This window comes from Chlorocebus sabaeus, chromosome 22, assembly GCF_047675955.1.
Source record: "Chlorocebus sabaeus isolate Y175 chromosome 22, mChlSab1.0.hap1, whole genome shotgun sequence".
In the NCBI taxonomy this organism is placed as follows: Eukaryota; Metazoa; Chordata; class Mammalia; order Primates; family Cercopithecidae; genus Chlorocebus; species Chlorocebus sabaeus.
The window spans coordinates 73764545-73779191 of record NC_132925.1 but is presented as its reverse complement, the minus strand read 5'-3'; the positions used below and the strand labels follow the sequence as shown (position 1 = coordinate 73779191).

At 45.3% G+C, this 14647-nt stretch overlaps 1 protein-coding gene across 19 annotated transcripts in view; it reads right to left on the bottom strand.

The window, feature by feature from the left end:
• The window catches only part of MAGI1 (membrane associated guanylate kinase, WW and PDZ domain containing 1), a 675347-nt gene extending 660905 nt beyond the window's left edge, over window positions 1-14442 (bottom strand). For 9 of the 19 annotated variants that reach the window (XM_038002515.2, XM_038002516.2, XM_038002517.2 and 6 more), the window contains exon 1: window positions 13510-14440. In XM_038002515.2, coding sequence (XP_037858443.2) covers window positions 13510-13822 — 313 coding nt within the window. In that variant the 5' untranslated portion in view covers window positions 13823-14440. Of the gene's footprint in view, window positions 1-13509 lie in introns of all 19 variants that reach the window. The other 10 variants (XM_007984898.3, XM_007984906.3, XM_007984907.3 and 7 more) reach the window with 3 other exon arrangements.
• Between the last annotated feature and the right edge of the window lie 205 nt (window positions 14443-14647).

The following is a 14647-nucleotide window of genomic DNA, read 5'->3' as shown; positions in this document are numbered from 1 at the left end:
TAATGCAATTACTGTTTTTGAAGAGATGAAGTATGAGAGAAACCAAGTGAGAGACAAATATATAAACAAGGCATTGCAAGCTTGTCATCTGAGGACCAAATATGGCTCCCAGATGTGTTTTGTTTGGTTCACCCTTTTTTTAAAAAAAGAAAACTTTGAACCAGCACTTTAAAACTAACAAAGTTCATTTAAAAAAAAAAAACAAAAACAAAAAACAGGCTTCTAGGTTCTCTTGAAAACCTGAAAAATCTAGACTACAAACACTGGGCCAATGTTCCTACCTGGCAGCAACAGGCCAAAGCAGAACGGCAGTTTTTCCCATTGAACAGGATAAGCCCTTCCAGGTAATCCTAGTCCCCACCACTCCCTAATTGTCCTTCAAAATACTACTCAGTATCCAGCTGGATATTGGGATTACACATCTGTAATCCCAGCACTTTGGGAGGCCAAGGCAGGTGGATCACCTGAGGTTGGGAGATCGAGACCAGCCTGGCCAACATGGTGAAACCCCGTCTCTACTAAAAATACAAAATTATCTGGGTGTGGTGGTGCATGCCTGTAATCCCAGCTACTTGGGAGGCTGAAACCAGGAGGTGGAGGTTGCAGTGAGCTGAGATTGTACCACTGCACTCCAGCCTGGGCAACAAGAGTGAGAGAGACTCCATCTCAAACAAACAAAAAAAACTTACTACTCAGTATCTGACTTGCGATGACCACCATAAATAAACAATTCCAGTACAAGGTATTATCTTTACAAGTGAGATAAGTGAAAAACTACAGGACTCTCAATATACAGCCAGCAGGGATATACGTTAATATATTCTCGGGGGGCGAAGGGGGGCCGTAAAATGATGATGGATACCGAAAGCCTTAAAAAGAAATAATTCATGTGAGCCAACAGCTTTATTTCTAGATAACTATCCAAAGAAAATATCTGAAGATGTTCGCTATAATGTATGTATGAGGATAGTCATCAATATGTTAAAGAGAACTGAAAACACTCTAAATGTTCATCCTCAAAGTATGGCTTATTATATTATAAAGTAACCAAAAATAAATGCTGCAGTCACTGAAATAGTCAACTTGATCTATATGTAGTATTTTTTTAAAGTCCATGATTGGCCAGACACGGTGGCCCACGCCTGTAATCTCAGCACTTCGGGAAGCCAAGGTGGGTGGACTGCTTGAGCCCAGGATTCTGAGACCAGCCTGGGCAAGAGAGCAAAACCCTGCCTCTAACCAAATAAAAAAAAAAAAAAAATTAATTATCTGGGCACGGTGGCACCCACCTGTGATCCCAGCTAGTCAGTAGGCTGGGATGGGAAGATCGCTTGAGCCCAGGAGACAGAGGTGAGCCAACACCATGCCACTGCACTCCAGCCTAGGAGACAGAGAAATAAGGCTCTGTCTCCAAAAAAAAAAAAAAAAAGCCATGATACGCTGTTAGGCACGAAGAAAACTCCCCACCCAAACAGCATGTACTGTACAGTCTTATTTTCATAAGAAAAAGCCCCCTATCTTCAAAAGTATATGTTTGTGTTTGTGTGTGTGTGTGTGTGTATGTGTGTGTGTACATCTGGATAAAAATAGTGTTAACACATGTATTTCTCTGGGGTGGGATTATGGACAATGCAGACATATTTTTCTGCCATATTAACATATTTCTGTACTGTATACATTGTTTAAATGAGAGAAAATTTAAATTTCACCAGGAAAATACATAAGCTGTAGAATCACAGACCAATTTTAGATAGTGATTGATAGTCATATAAGGTCACGATACTATTTAAGTTTTTAAAAGATTAGAAACCAAAATCTAGATGCCTACGCTTTTTATAAAATAAAATTTAAAAAAAAAAAAACACATGCTGCAATACCAGAGAAAGTTTTTTTTTTAACAACTTGATCTTGAGTTTTGAATTCTTAATCAACTCACACAGACTTAAACAGGCTGATAGATGGAGGAGGAAATGAACATGCTCTCCCTATCAGATGTAAATTCGAACACTTGGCCAAGAATCCAGGTGGTAAAATACTATGTAAACCAGGCCAGGGTGGTACCTTCCACGGCCACATTACATAAGCAATAGGCGCAAGCAGATGCACACATCTGGCCAGAATAAAGGCCCTCTAAGACCTTCAATATAATTAATTCAATATTTTTCTCTATAGTTCAAAATGCTACAACAACTGGCAGACAACCATCTTAAATCATCACGGAAAAGTCAGACATATGGCTAAGTATATTTAATATGCCTTAAAAATAAGACACGGATTTTCAAGCCAACAAGATCTTAGACAATTTTTTTTTTAATTTTGCCTACTCATTACCCTCAAAAAGAATTCAATTCAACAGATATTCCTGAGTACCCACGGAGGGCAGAGATTACAAAGATCCATAAAACAAGGATGTTGTCTTCAAGAAACACATAATCTAGTATGGGAGACAGTTGGGCAAAACTATAGTTACAAGGCACCATTGTGAGTCTTTGAAATAACAAAGTGCATGGAGGATAGAGAGAGGGCACACGGGAGGAAAGAATGGACAGCGTTGGTGGGGATCAGAGAGAACAGGAGATGGCAGCAACTAAGCAGAATTGCTTGAAAATATATAGCAACACACTGTTTTTTGGCAGGAAACACTTTGGGAACCCATTTTTCATTTGTAAGACTATTTTCTGTGGGGTCACCAGGCATGTTGTACTGTCTCTCTGGCAGCAAAAGGGCCAGCCTAAGACCGGTGTCTCTACATTGACATGGGGGCTCCAGGCTATGGGGTAGACACATTGCTTTCTTTTTTCTTTTTTTTTTTTTTAATCTTCTTTTTTTTAAAAAAAGAGAGGGTCTTTCTCTGTCACCCAGGGTGGAGTGCAGTGGTGCCATCATAGCTCACTGCAGCCTCAAACTCCTTGGCTTAAGCAATCCTCCCACCGCAGCCTCCCTCCCTAGTAGCTGGGACTACAGGCGTGAACCACCATGCCCCTGCTGTCAAGACATTTCTAACGTGGAAACCTAGAGTAAGATTATTGGAATCAGGTCGACCTGAGTTTCAATCTCACCTAGGTCAGCAGTCAGGGAACCAGGAGAACCTGACCTCTCAAGCTAATTTTCTTACAGATGAAATGAGAATAAGCTCATCTACCCAGGCAAACCCTTAACCTGGGTTTAAGTGATATATCAGAGGAACAATAAATAATAGTTACAATTACTAGCGTATCCCTCCTAACTCAGATTCCCAGAATCAAGCATGGAGTCATGCCTGTAGAGGGGCTTTCTCAACCTCAGCCTTACCGACATTTTGAGTTGGATAATTCTCCCTTGTGGGGCTGTTGTGTACACTGTGGGGTGTTCAGCAGCGTCCCTAGAGAGCATCCCTCTCTAGATGCCAGAAGCAAGCCTCTCCTTAATTGTGACAACCAAAAATGGCTCCAGACGTCGCCAAATGTCCCCTGGGGAGCAAACTTGCCCCCAGCTGAGAACCACTGATTCAGAGGCACTCACTGACATACCTCCATTTCTCAGCTGAAAATATCACAGCTGGCCAGGCACGATGGCTCATGCCTGTAATCCCAGCACTTCGGGAGGCCAACGCAGGCAGATCGCTTGAGCCCAGGAGCTCGAGACCAGCCTGAGCAATGTAGTGAAACCCCATCTATACAAACAAACAAACAAACAAACAAACAGCCAGGTGTGGTGAGTGCAAGCCTGTAGTCCCAGCCACTCAGGAGGCTGAGGTAGGAGGATCACTTGAGCCCAGGAGGGGGGTATTGCAGGGAGCTGAGATCAAGAAAAGAAAAGATCACAGCTGCTAGTAGGGTAGGCATTTCAATGAGCACCACTTAAGAGCCACACAGGATACTACAAGTTTTACATATATCATCTCATTTAATCCTTACAACCACCTTATGACACAGATAACAGTCTCATTTTCAACTGGGAGAACTGATGTTCTGGGAGGCTAACCTGTCCCTGGTCTCTCAGCTGGGAAGTGGGAGGGCCTGCATTTGAACCCAGGCAGTCTGACTCCAAACCCTTATGACCACTAAGCCCCACTGCTTGCCCAGCCATTCCTGATGTAGGAGCCCAGACGTGGTACCAGGAAGATGAGAGGACCACAGAGTCCCATTCTCAAGAATCATCGTTGATGGTAAAAGCCTGCCTGGAATGCCCAAGAACTCGCCCTCCCTCCATACTACCACAACCTGCAACCTGTGGACAATCATTAAAAGCAATTCATCAATGGGGACAATGTGGGAGAAGCTCAGGCAGCTCAAACCTCCGTGAGGTCCAGAGGCTTCCTTCCTACTTGTCTGAACTAATCCAGTCTCAGCCTTTCAAAAAGACAGCATCTGAATCAAGCAGAAAAAAAGAGTGTTGTTTTTTTTTTCTAGACTTGAAAAGCTCTCCAGAGAACTGTGCACTACTATCTCCATCTCTCAAGAGAGTCTTTCTTCTCTCCCAAGGGCTTTCAAATGGGGGAACATTCAAACAATTACAGAAGCCAACATTTATTGAGCACTCACTATGTGCCAAGCCCTGTGTCATGTGGTTTACTTTCTACTTTTCCATCAACCCTAGAAAGTAGGTATCATTATTATCCCCATTTTCAGAGGGGGAAACCTGGCTCAAAGAGGTTCAGTATCTTACCCCAGAACACCCAGCTAGTAAAGTGTAAAGTCTGCCTCTTCACCCAAGCCAATCTTGTGTCCAAAATCTGACTCCATGACACATCAGTAAATTGCTATGTGTGGATCATTTTATGAGCGGTACTGTGGTCCTGTTGACACTATATATAGCAGTAATTTTGAAACATGGCTTATAATCAGGGCATGATCGCCTTTTAATTGCACCATCATGCCCCTGTCCATAAAGAGAGCCTCGAGTCTTGTCTCATAACGGACTAAAAGATTAGCCTTATTGTAAGAAGCATAACTGTGGCCCATTAAAGGGACACACAAATGCCTCTGTCCGCAGTAATGGGGTTGATACCTTAGCCATGAGAATGTGTAACTCATTCTCATGACACTGGAGATGGTAACACAGAAAGTCTATACACACAGCCAGAAGAACCTCTCACTCATTCTCATGACACTGGAGATAGTAACACAGAAAGTCTATACACACAGCCAGAAGAACCTCTCAGTCTGTTTAGAGGTGAGAGAGTCTGCAAAGTTCCCTGACATACTCAGCATGGGGCTGCCTTAGACACGCAGTGCTGACCTGCTCTTTAAAGCACCCCCATTGGCCTCCTTGACTCACTGGTCTCACTTCTTCCTTCCCCTACTGGAACTTCCTGGGAGCACCTCCCAGTAAGCCCTGTGCATTCAAATCCTGATCTAGAGTGGGCTGCTAGGGATTCATGTTGGTGGGGGGCACACAGGACTCAAAGTAGACTGGGGCCAATGAGTCGGCTGCTAGGGATTCATGTTGGTGGGGGGCACACAGGACTCAAAGTGGACTGGGGCCAGTGACTTGGCTAAGTAAGGGATGCTGTGCACAGACCTATCCCCAACTCGACAAGATCATCATGGTGACTCTAGTAGCCTCAGTTCTCCTGTTTGCATCAACCACCTGGTAACTCTTGTTACCGTCATTTCCCAAATCAAAGTAACCTCTGAAAATCAGGTCACTCAACTAATTTTAAAGTCAAGGACCTCTTCCATGCAGGGAAACCTAAAATTGGACTCTTCCCTCCCCTTCTTGACAAGAGACCAAGGACCCACATGTTCTTGCTTGTAAACCCATAATATTAAGGCCAACTGAAGCAGGCCAGCAATGTTCACCGTCTTTAAGAATATTCCTGGATCAATCAGCTAAGCTCTATTTTAGCCCCAGCCATTGACTGTAAATGTTAAATTCTTACCAACTTTAATGTGATCCATCATGAATCACCTAAATTTTCCGACACTTCTATATATTTACATTTTCAAAGGTAATAGACCTCAGGAGAGATTTATTCTAGTTCTAAATTTGACCATAAACATTTAACAAATACCCAAGCAAGTACTAGGCACCATGCACTGTTTTTGCTACTGGGGCTACCGTGGGAGAACAAGACAACATTCCTGCCGTCTCACAGCTTACATTCTAGAGAAGAAGGTAAAATAAGAAATTTACTTATGGTGAAGTGATCTACATACTATGGAGTAAAATAAAGCTGAAAGAAGGGGAACAGGGAATGACACGTGGCAGTGGAGTTATGGTTTTCAATAATGTGCTCACAAGAGGCCTCACTGGGCAGGTGACATTTGAGAAAGACTTAAAGCTCAAGAGATAGCAAGCCTGTAAGATGATTAGGTGGGCACTAGCAGGCAGGACAGAAAGAAAGAAGTAAAATCCACAGGGCAGGTCACGGGCAGCCTTGGAAGTCACTACAAGGACTTTGGCTTTCACTCAGATACAGAGACTACAGAAAGGATAAATAATGGATTATTCCATTATGTAATTACTAAGCCATAAAAAGAGAAGATTACTATTTAATCATAAAAGACACTGTCCAAATTACATTTTCTAATTTTGCTACATGCCTTCAGAAAAGTTGACATCCAGAACACATTAGACCCTCCATAGGACACTTTACTAGAAAGCAGAGTCAATATGATAGGCCAATCCTTGACATCCGTGGAAGCAAGAAAATGAGTTCATAAGAAATACTATATCGAGGCTGGGCGCGGTGGCTCAAGCCTGTAATCCCAGCACTTTGGGAGGCCGAGACGGGCGGATCACGAGGTCAGGAGATCGAAATCATCCTGGCTAACACGGTGAAACCCCGTCTCTACTAAAAAATATGGAAAAACTAGCCGGGCGAGGTGGCGGGCGCCTGTAGTCCCTGCTACTCGGGAGGGTGAGGCAGGAGAATGGCGTAAAACCGGGAGGCGGAGCTTGCAGTGAGCCGAGATCGTGCCACTGCACTCCAGGCTGGGTGACAGAGCGAGACTCCGTCTCAAAAAAAAAAAAAAAGAAATACTATATCGATGCCGACCCCCACAGGGGTGCAGTCTAGTAATGTACCAGTGTGTACTAGGGATTTTTCAAGGTTACAGATTTCACATATGAGCTGCAAAAACACAGGCAGGCATGCAGTAACCTACTTTTTTAGGATGTGAATATCAGCCCTTAATGAATTTGACAGCCTTTATTCTCAGTGTACACAAAATCAGTATATCCTGTTACATGTATATACAAACTCAAGGAAAGGGCCACTAACACCGAGAGTGGTGTTTTACATTAAATAACCCTCGTTTACAAAGCAACATCCTTCACATAAACCCTTGCGGTAAGGAGATGTCAGAATGTTTTCTCTTATAAACCACTTAATTACCCTTGGTGGATATCATCAGTTCTGCCATCTAAAACCAGCTGGGTAACGAATGCCAAGAAACACGGCGAGCCAACTGTATGCCATCGCCACAGAAGGTCAAGTTAATCTATTTTTAAATAACACAGCCAATGGCAAGGGGTGCCCACTGGAAACAATGGACAAGTTGGGTTGTCTGCCCTTGCTTCATTTTTTGTAAAAGCTGTGCAGTGTTCCACAGTGTAACCTAAAAATATCCCTCCAAGAGTGCTCTTTTGGCACCAAGAACAAAAACAGATTGATTTTTGAAAGTTTAAGTTAAAAAAAAAAAAAGACATAAACACAAAGTACAATTTAAGAGTGAGAGGGCTAAAATTGGATTGTATTCTGCAACAAAGATCTGATTTGCTATTAGCCAAAAAAAAAAAATAGTACACAGGGACAATGCTGCAAGAAAACGGAGGGAAAGAGTCATTTTTAGGGATGATGACACAGGTCCCACATCAACAGCAAAAAAAATCCTCATCATCCTGCCTGCTGAACATCTGAAATTCCACATTTAGAGGCTCACTTGTTAAACTTCAGTTAGATTCAACAGGCAGAAAGACTTGAATAGGATTCATTAATCCTTGTCAGTCATTTATAGCCCAGTATAAATTATCAGACACAGAAAGCCAGCTAACTGGAAGATCTGGTGATGAGAAAGTGAAGACCTCTGGATCCTAAACGAGAAGTAAAAGACAAATCGAGAGAAAGGGAGGAAAGATGTTGCAAGTGGCCTAGTTGCACTTACCTTCTAAAACAATGGAATAATCACTCACACATCCAACCAATTTTAGTGAGCACCTATTATTTGCTGGGTCTTTTTTAGGCACTGAGAAATACAGCGGTGAACAAGAGAGATAAGCTTCTTGTTTTCATGGAACTTCTATTCTCATGGGAGGAGAAACAGACAATAAAGAAGAAACAGGGCCCAGTGCGGTGGCTCACACCTGTAATCCTAACACTTTGGGAGGCCAAGGTTGGCGGATTGCCTGAGCTCAAGAGACCAGCCTGGGCAACATGGCCAAACCCCATCTGTACTAAAATACAAAAAAATTAGCCAGGCATGGTGGTATGTGCCTATAATCCCAGCTACTCGGGAGGCTGAGGCACCAGAATTGCTTGAACCCGGGAGGTGAAGGTTGCAGTTAGCCAAGATCGCATCACACTGCACCCCAGCCAGGGCGACAGAGGGAAACTCCATCTCAAAAAAAAAAAAAGAAGATAATATGAGATGGTGTCGAGGTTATGAAAGTACCAAACAGGGTGAGGGAATGGCACTTTACTCAGGGAGCTATCTTTTGTATGTGTGTATGTGAGATGGAGGTCTCACTCTGTCACCCAGGCTGGAGCGCAGTGGTACGATCTTGGCTCACTGCAACCTCTACCTCCAGATCTCAAGTGATTCTCCCACTCTGCCTCCCGAGTAGCTGGGACTACAGAAGTTCGCCACCACGCCCAGCTAGTTTATGTATTTTTTGGTAGAGACTTCGCCATGTTGCCCAGGCTGGTCTTAAAACTCCTGAGCTCAAGTGATCCACCCACCTTGGCCTCCCACGATGCTGGAATTACAGGTGAGTCACCGCAAGGGCACTACCTTATATGTGGTCAGTGGTGTGCAGGGGCCAGCTCACATTGGCTTGGGAATGGCAAGTATATGCGTCTCTTCCCAACTCCAGCTATGCTATAAATCAGGGTCTACCCCCTACCAGAACTGGTTGTTAAGCATTTAGCAGCGCACCAGAAGGAGGTCACTGAGGAGAAAGAAGAAAGCCCAGAGACTCATGAGAAACCAAACAACTCTGAAAGACAAGGCCCTGTGTTTTAAAATGAGAGTTATTGTCATAAATTCCAATGAATCAAAACAACACCAAAACAAAAAGCCACACAAAGAACTATATTCAACAATATGTGATCACAATTTCCCTCAATACAGTGAGGGGAAGGGTCTAGTGGTGGTTTGATTTGGCTTTTAAATTGTATCTCTTTTATTATCTCCATACTGCCATACACACAAAAAAAGTAGAGGGATAATTATAGCTCCTGGGTAATTTGAAAACCCACAAAATTCACCTGCAAAAATATGTAAGCATGACCTGTAATACACCACTTTGGGAAACTACAATCATACCATTTTAAACCTTTAGAGTCTGGGTGATTCATGGAAACACAGGATTTCATGAGCACAAATAACCTGAAGAGGCGCACCCACTTATTTTCGGCATAGAGAAATTTAGGCTCTAAGAATGTGACTGGCAGAGCTTATTCTAGAACCCAGGTCACGTGCCTCATCTGATGTCATCTTCTCAATTTTGGTCTATACCCTAGTACAGTAGTTCTTAAAACTGAGTGAACATCAGAATCCCTTGATGGCTTATTAAAACACCCCATGGATGTTACCCCACCCAACCCCAACCCCATCCCCCGCAAATGTTCTGAATTGGTAGAACTAAGGTGAGGCCCAGGAATCTGGATTTTTAACCAGTTCCCAGGTAATACTAATGCCACTGGTCTGAGGACCTCACCTGGAGACCTACTGTCCCAGGAATTGGGAGTACAGGCTTTGGAATCAGACACAACTGAATTGCAGCTCTACTTCTGCCACTGTGGTATGACCCTTGGAAAAGTTATCCAAATTCTCTGAACCTCAGCTTCTAACATCTGAGTCCAGTTGTAAGGATTGAAAAAGAGAATGCCCACGAAGCATCAGCTTAGCCAAGCGCCTGTTATATTCTAAGGCAAGACCCTAATAAATATTAGTGACATCCTATATTCTGTATCACTTTTCCCAAGCATATACTAGAACCACTAAAATTCAAAAGACAAACAAAATCAAAGATTGGCAAAGATGTAGAGCAACTAAAACATTAATAACAGCTTTACTCATAATAGTAAAAAATGGTAAATACTCCAAATGTCCATAAACAAGCAAAAGGACAAACTGGTATATGTATACAACAGAATATTACTAAACAATAAAAAAAAAGAACCAAATGAAGTATACATGCAACAACATGAAACCTCCAAAATATTTTGTTGAATAACAAAAGCCAAACACAAAAGAGTATATACTGCGTTAGTTCATTTTTATGAAGTTTAAGACAAAACTATTCTATGGTAAATCTATGGTGCAGGGGGAGGGGGACATTAAACGGACAGGAACATGAGAAAAATTTCTGGGGTAATGAAAATGTTCTTTATCTTGATTTGAGTGATTAACCTGAGGGCATACATTTCTTAAAACTCATCAAATTATGTATCTAAGATATGCATTTTACTATAGGTAAATGATACCTGAATACACATAATTATATATAACTTGGTAAAGGCATTTTATGACAGAGGACTGCCTTCTCCATTTAAAATGAACTAACTCCAACCTGGCAGATCCACTGAGCTTGATTCCTGCACAATCTAGTCCTGCCGCAGACAGTTTTGGTCCATGTATCTTTCCAGAGAACTGCCATGAAGTAGAAACAGAATTTTCTCCCACCACGTAGACAGTATCCAAAGTGACCTGTGTCCCTGGGAGTGGCTAACTTGGGATGCAAACAACACAAAAGTAGTATTTTTCTTTACCATATACCAAGTATGAGCCTACTCGATATGATTTTAAAAGGCATAGTCATGAAGACACATTAAGAGCAATTCTGTCATACAGTCTAAATCATATTCTCAACATGGAAGAGGGAGCAGAAAACTGGTGAAACAGTTTCTAGGGCCATCTTTACTGGTAATGAAGACGTCAGAAGATCCAACTGTGCCTGTGTAATTATTACATGAAATAGTCACTTTCAGATTGTAATGAATTCCAGGCCATTCAGGTTTCCTAGTCAGTATATTTCTATCCCATTACAAGTACATTCACATACATACATACACACACACACACACACACACATACATACACACACACACAAACATAAACACACACTCGCCCCTGCCATGAACAATCTGTGCACACAGGGTGAAGAGAGCTAACACTTTGAGACACTACAGTTTCCTTTGAACTCAGAGGTGTCTGATTCCAAACCCACTTGATTCATCTCACCAAGCCTTCTTAAACTCCATGATGAGGGAGCCCTGGGACATCATCTCCCAGAAATTTGGCAAGTAGTGGAAGGAAGAGACACAAGCCCATGCAGCATCTTGCACACTGCAAACACTGCAAACCAGCCCCTATTCAGGACCCGTTAGACACTCCGAGACATCCCACTAGTTGGGCAGGTACCCTTGCCTGTCCTTCCTCCACCCTTTCTCCAAAATGGTCCTCAACTGAGACCTGCAGCTGCTCCCATCATATGCCTTCACACAGTATTTTCTCTACAGCTCTGTCAAGTCATAATTATCCAGGTTCCTGACACTAAAAACTAGTTTCAGAAATAAATAGCTGCTCAAAATCAATTCAAGCATAAATAGCTAATCTTTATGGAGCACATACTATGTACAGGCACTGTTGGGTGCACTTTCCATGTGTTAGCTTATGCAATACCCACAGGAAAGCCAGTGTGAGGAAGACGCATTGTCAGGCAGGAAAGGTTTTGAACCTCAAGCAAAACCTGGAGAGATATGCCAGGAATGAGGCACAATCTCTCCCTTTAATGAGCTCACTACCTTGTATGGAAATGAGGACCTAACTCAGTTCACAGTAAGTAAAAAACCACAAGATAGACATTAAAGGAACCAAAAGGAGGAAGAATTTGTTCATCCTAGCAGGATTCTGGAGGGTTTCTTGCAGGAGGTATTCCGGTGGAGAACGAAGTCATAAATGCAAGGAGCTTTCCATAGCTAAGTGTCAGCTCCTCAGCATCCAAAGCTGCTAAAAGGCCAGGTTAGTCCCCCTGCCCCCTCCTCCATTTCATGTGGAACACGCCTGTTTCCAAGAGAGGACCAGCTCAGCCCAGCCCTTCCTTTGACACATTCCTCCAGCTGCTGCCTGTCCTTATGGAAACACATGGGAACTTTTCACCACGTTCAACTTCACCACCTCCTTTGGTGCTTTCACTAGGGAGAACCTGCGTCATGGCACCTGACTGCACAAGGGAGCCCTTTAAGAACCTCAGTTGTTCTCCATTGGGTTGACATGGGGACAGTCCCTTGTCGGTACCAAAGTGAGATGTAACGGACCTACATCACCAGCAGCCACCAAATGCATCTTTAAGGCCTCTACAGATTTTTGAGAGAGGAATTTGCTTCCACTCCCTCCTCAGGAATCAGCCCCTCCTATCCTGTAGGGTCATCCCCCTACTCCTTCCTCCTCCGTACTTAAGGCTCTGCAACAAGAGCTCAAACCCTCGGTTTTGGCAACTGTGTGACCTTGCGCAAGTCACTTAACCAATGTCAATCCCAGTTTCCTTATCTCTAATATGGGGTATATAAGAACAACTCGTTCATAGAACTGTTGTGTATCCGAGTGAGATAGCGCAAATAAAAAGTATTTTACACAGAGCCCGGCATGTAGTAAGCCAACAATGAATACTACCTTCATTTTCATCATCAATAATGACGATGATGGTGGTGGTGGCAGGGTAAACTTGGACCTGATTCGAGCTAAAAGCAAACACCCCCTCCCCCTCTCCCCCTCCCAAGTCTCTGGCTGGGCCACACGGTGGAGACACATGCGTCATCTCGCTGAGGGGTGAATGCAGGCTCTTCTGGCGGCGGGCTCAGGAAAGGCCAGGCAGTCGTGTCCTAGCTCACCTGGAGGGGTCGCGAGGTGAAGCAGATTTTCTGATGCGGGAGGTCCAATAAACTACAGACCCTCTCTTTCTGTATACTTTGACTCGTGGCCAAAGAACGCCAGCTGCATCCCTCCCCCAAGGAGGCAGGACAGCGTCCACCATGCCCCTGACTCAGTTCCCCAACTCTCCCTCGGGTGCAGGCGAGACTGCACTGCACTTGGTGGCGGAGATAACAGGTTGGCCAGCCAGGCCTGGGAAACGTCCCCGAGCTACCTTGCGCAAACCCAGCCCCCTCTTCAAAACGCAGGTGGCCAAACAACCCCACAACCTCGCAACAACTTTGTGTATTTCACCGCCACCACAAGGCGCACGGCCTCAACTTCTCTTCACTGTGCTCCGAGGAGGGAAGCGGGAAATCGAGAATGAGGGGCAGCCCACAGACCGCCCTCCTTTTCTCGGGGCGCCCCCCAAAGGCGCGCCCCGCCTTACCTTGTCTGACGGCTTTGAAGGTGACGGCCTCCTTGCAGCTGTCGATGACCCCCAGCACGTCATAGCGGGGCAAGCCGGACACCCGGACCCCCTGCACCTCCAGAAGCAGCTCCCCTTCGCCCAGCCTCGGGCCCTCGCCACCGCGGAGAAGCCCCGCTGCCTCGGCCGCCGCCACCGCTCCGACGTACGGAAACTCCCCGTGCTCTGCGCCTCCCAGCACCGTCACCCCCAGCTCGCCCTGGGGTCCCCGCTTCACGGTGCATTCGTGAACCCTGCTAGTCCAGTGGTTCTTCTTCTGGATCACTTTGGACATGATGAGTTACACCCCTCCTCCGAAAAAAATAAAATAAAACGAGAGACAGGTGCCCCCCACAGCACGAGCCCCCAAGCCTCCGCTGGTTCATGGGAGAAACATCTCTCCCCAAATCACAAAACAGGAGAGAGAAACTTGGCAGCCTCGCTCCCCTGCACACGCTCGCGCACTCAAGCCATCATAAAACAAACTTTCTGGGCTTCCCCGCGAGCCCCGCACAGGCGCCCGCGAGCTTTGTTTGCATTCCGGTGCCTCTGGGTCCACGTTCCAGCGCCCGCCCGTGCTCTCCCGGACCAGAGTCCACTGTGCGCCGCTCGGGTTATTTTTTTTTTCCTTCCTTCCTTTCTCTCTTGCCTTTTACAAATGCGGTGCCTCCTCTTTGCCTCCCGCCCGGCTCGCCTCTCCTCGCGGGCGGGCTGTTCCTGAGGGTGAAGGAAGCCCTTCCAGCCACTTGCCGGGAGCCCTGAAGACGCGGTGGCGGGGCTGGGTGGGAGCGGGACGGGAGGTAAGTGCCCGCGGCCCCTTTAAGCAGATACAAAGGCTCGGCTTGTTTTGTTACAGTTCATTCTATTCCGCGCCGCGGAGCGCAGCGGCCGGCGACAGGAGACGCGCGCGCATGCGCCCCGCGGCCGCCAGCCGGCCGGCCCACCCCTCCCCTCCTCCCCAAAGGGAGAGATTCCAATGTGCTTCCCGATGGGTCCTAAAACCGACCTGCCGGGAGAGGCCAACTCCCCCACAACGTTCCTGAACCCCTCTCCTGCCTCCTTTTCTTTCAGTGCCCTGGACTCCGCGGATTCCTTTGGGACTGGGGGGCCGCGCACTTGT